General features: G+C 47.2%; 1 protein-coding gene across 2 annotated transcripts in view; it reads left to right on the top strand.

Moving 5' to 3' along the window:
- PPTG_22351 overlaps positions 1–264 on the top strand; it is a gene marked incomplete at its 3' end in the record, with an annotated part of 7,921 nt that extends 7,657 nt beyond the window's left edge. For both annotated transcript variants that reach the window (XM_008903392.1, XM_008903391.1), the window contains 2 exons: positions 9–190; positions 262–264. In XM_008903392.1, the coding sequence (XP_008901640.1) occupies positions 9–190; positions 262–264 (185 nt within the window). The remainder of the gene's footprint in view (positions 1–8; positions 191–261) is intronic.
- Between the last annotated feature and the right edge of the window lie 319 nt (positions 265–583).

Consider the following 583-nt stretch of genomic DNA (forward strand, 5'->3'; position numbering starts at 1 on the left):
TACGTCAGAAGTTGGTAGCGATGAGGCTGAGGAAGACGACGAATACGAAGCTGGAGAGGTACATAATGACGAGCATAATGCGTCAGAAGTTGGCAGCGATGAGGCTGTAGAGGATGTAGAATACGACGCCGAGTCGTTTGAAGATGCACAGAACGACGAGCATAATACGGCAGAAGTTGGTAGCGATGAGGTATACGAATTGGATGACCCAGTAGCTACACATGATTTGCTAAAGATGACAGTAGTTGCTGCCCGGGGTAGTAGTCCAATAATGCCCGACATCAGCATTGATACACCCACAAAATGTGGACATCTATCGGAAGCCAGTCGAAGCGAGAAGGAGTTGGAGTTGGCACTTGGTGAACCGCAACTAGATAGCGAAAACAACCAAGCTATTGCTAATTTTATGGAGACCTTCGAGCATCCGTCTCATGTCGACACTGAGCTGGTAAATTTTGAGGAAAAACCTAGAGTAAACCCAGTACCAGAACAGGAGACAAGTCAAAACCCCGAAGCCGAAGAACGAATTCGAAAACTACTCGAGCTGAGAGAAAAGGCAGCAGTACTATCAGCTCGATTGAGC

This window comes from Phytophthora parasitica (genome assembly GCF_000247585.1).
Source record: "Phytophthora parasitica INRA-310 unplaced genomic scaffold supercont2.15, whole genome shotgun sequence".
Taxonomy (NCBI): Eukaryota; Oomycota; class Peronosporomycetes; order Peronosporales; family Peronosporaceae; genus Phytophthora; species Phytophthora nicotianae.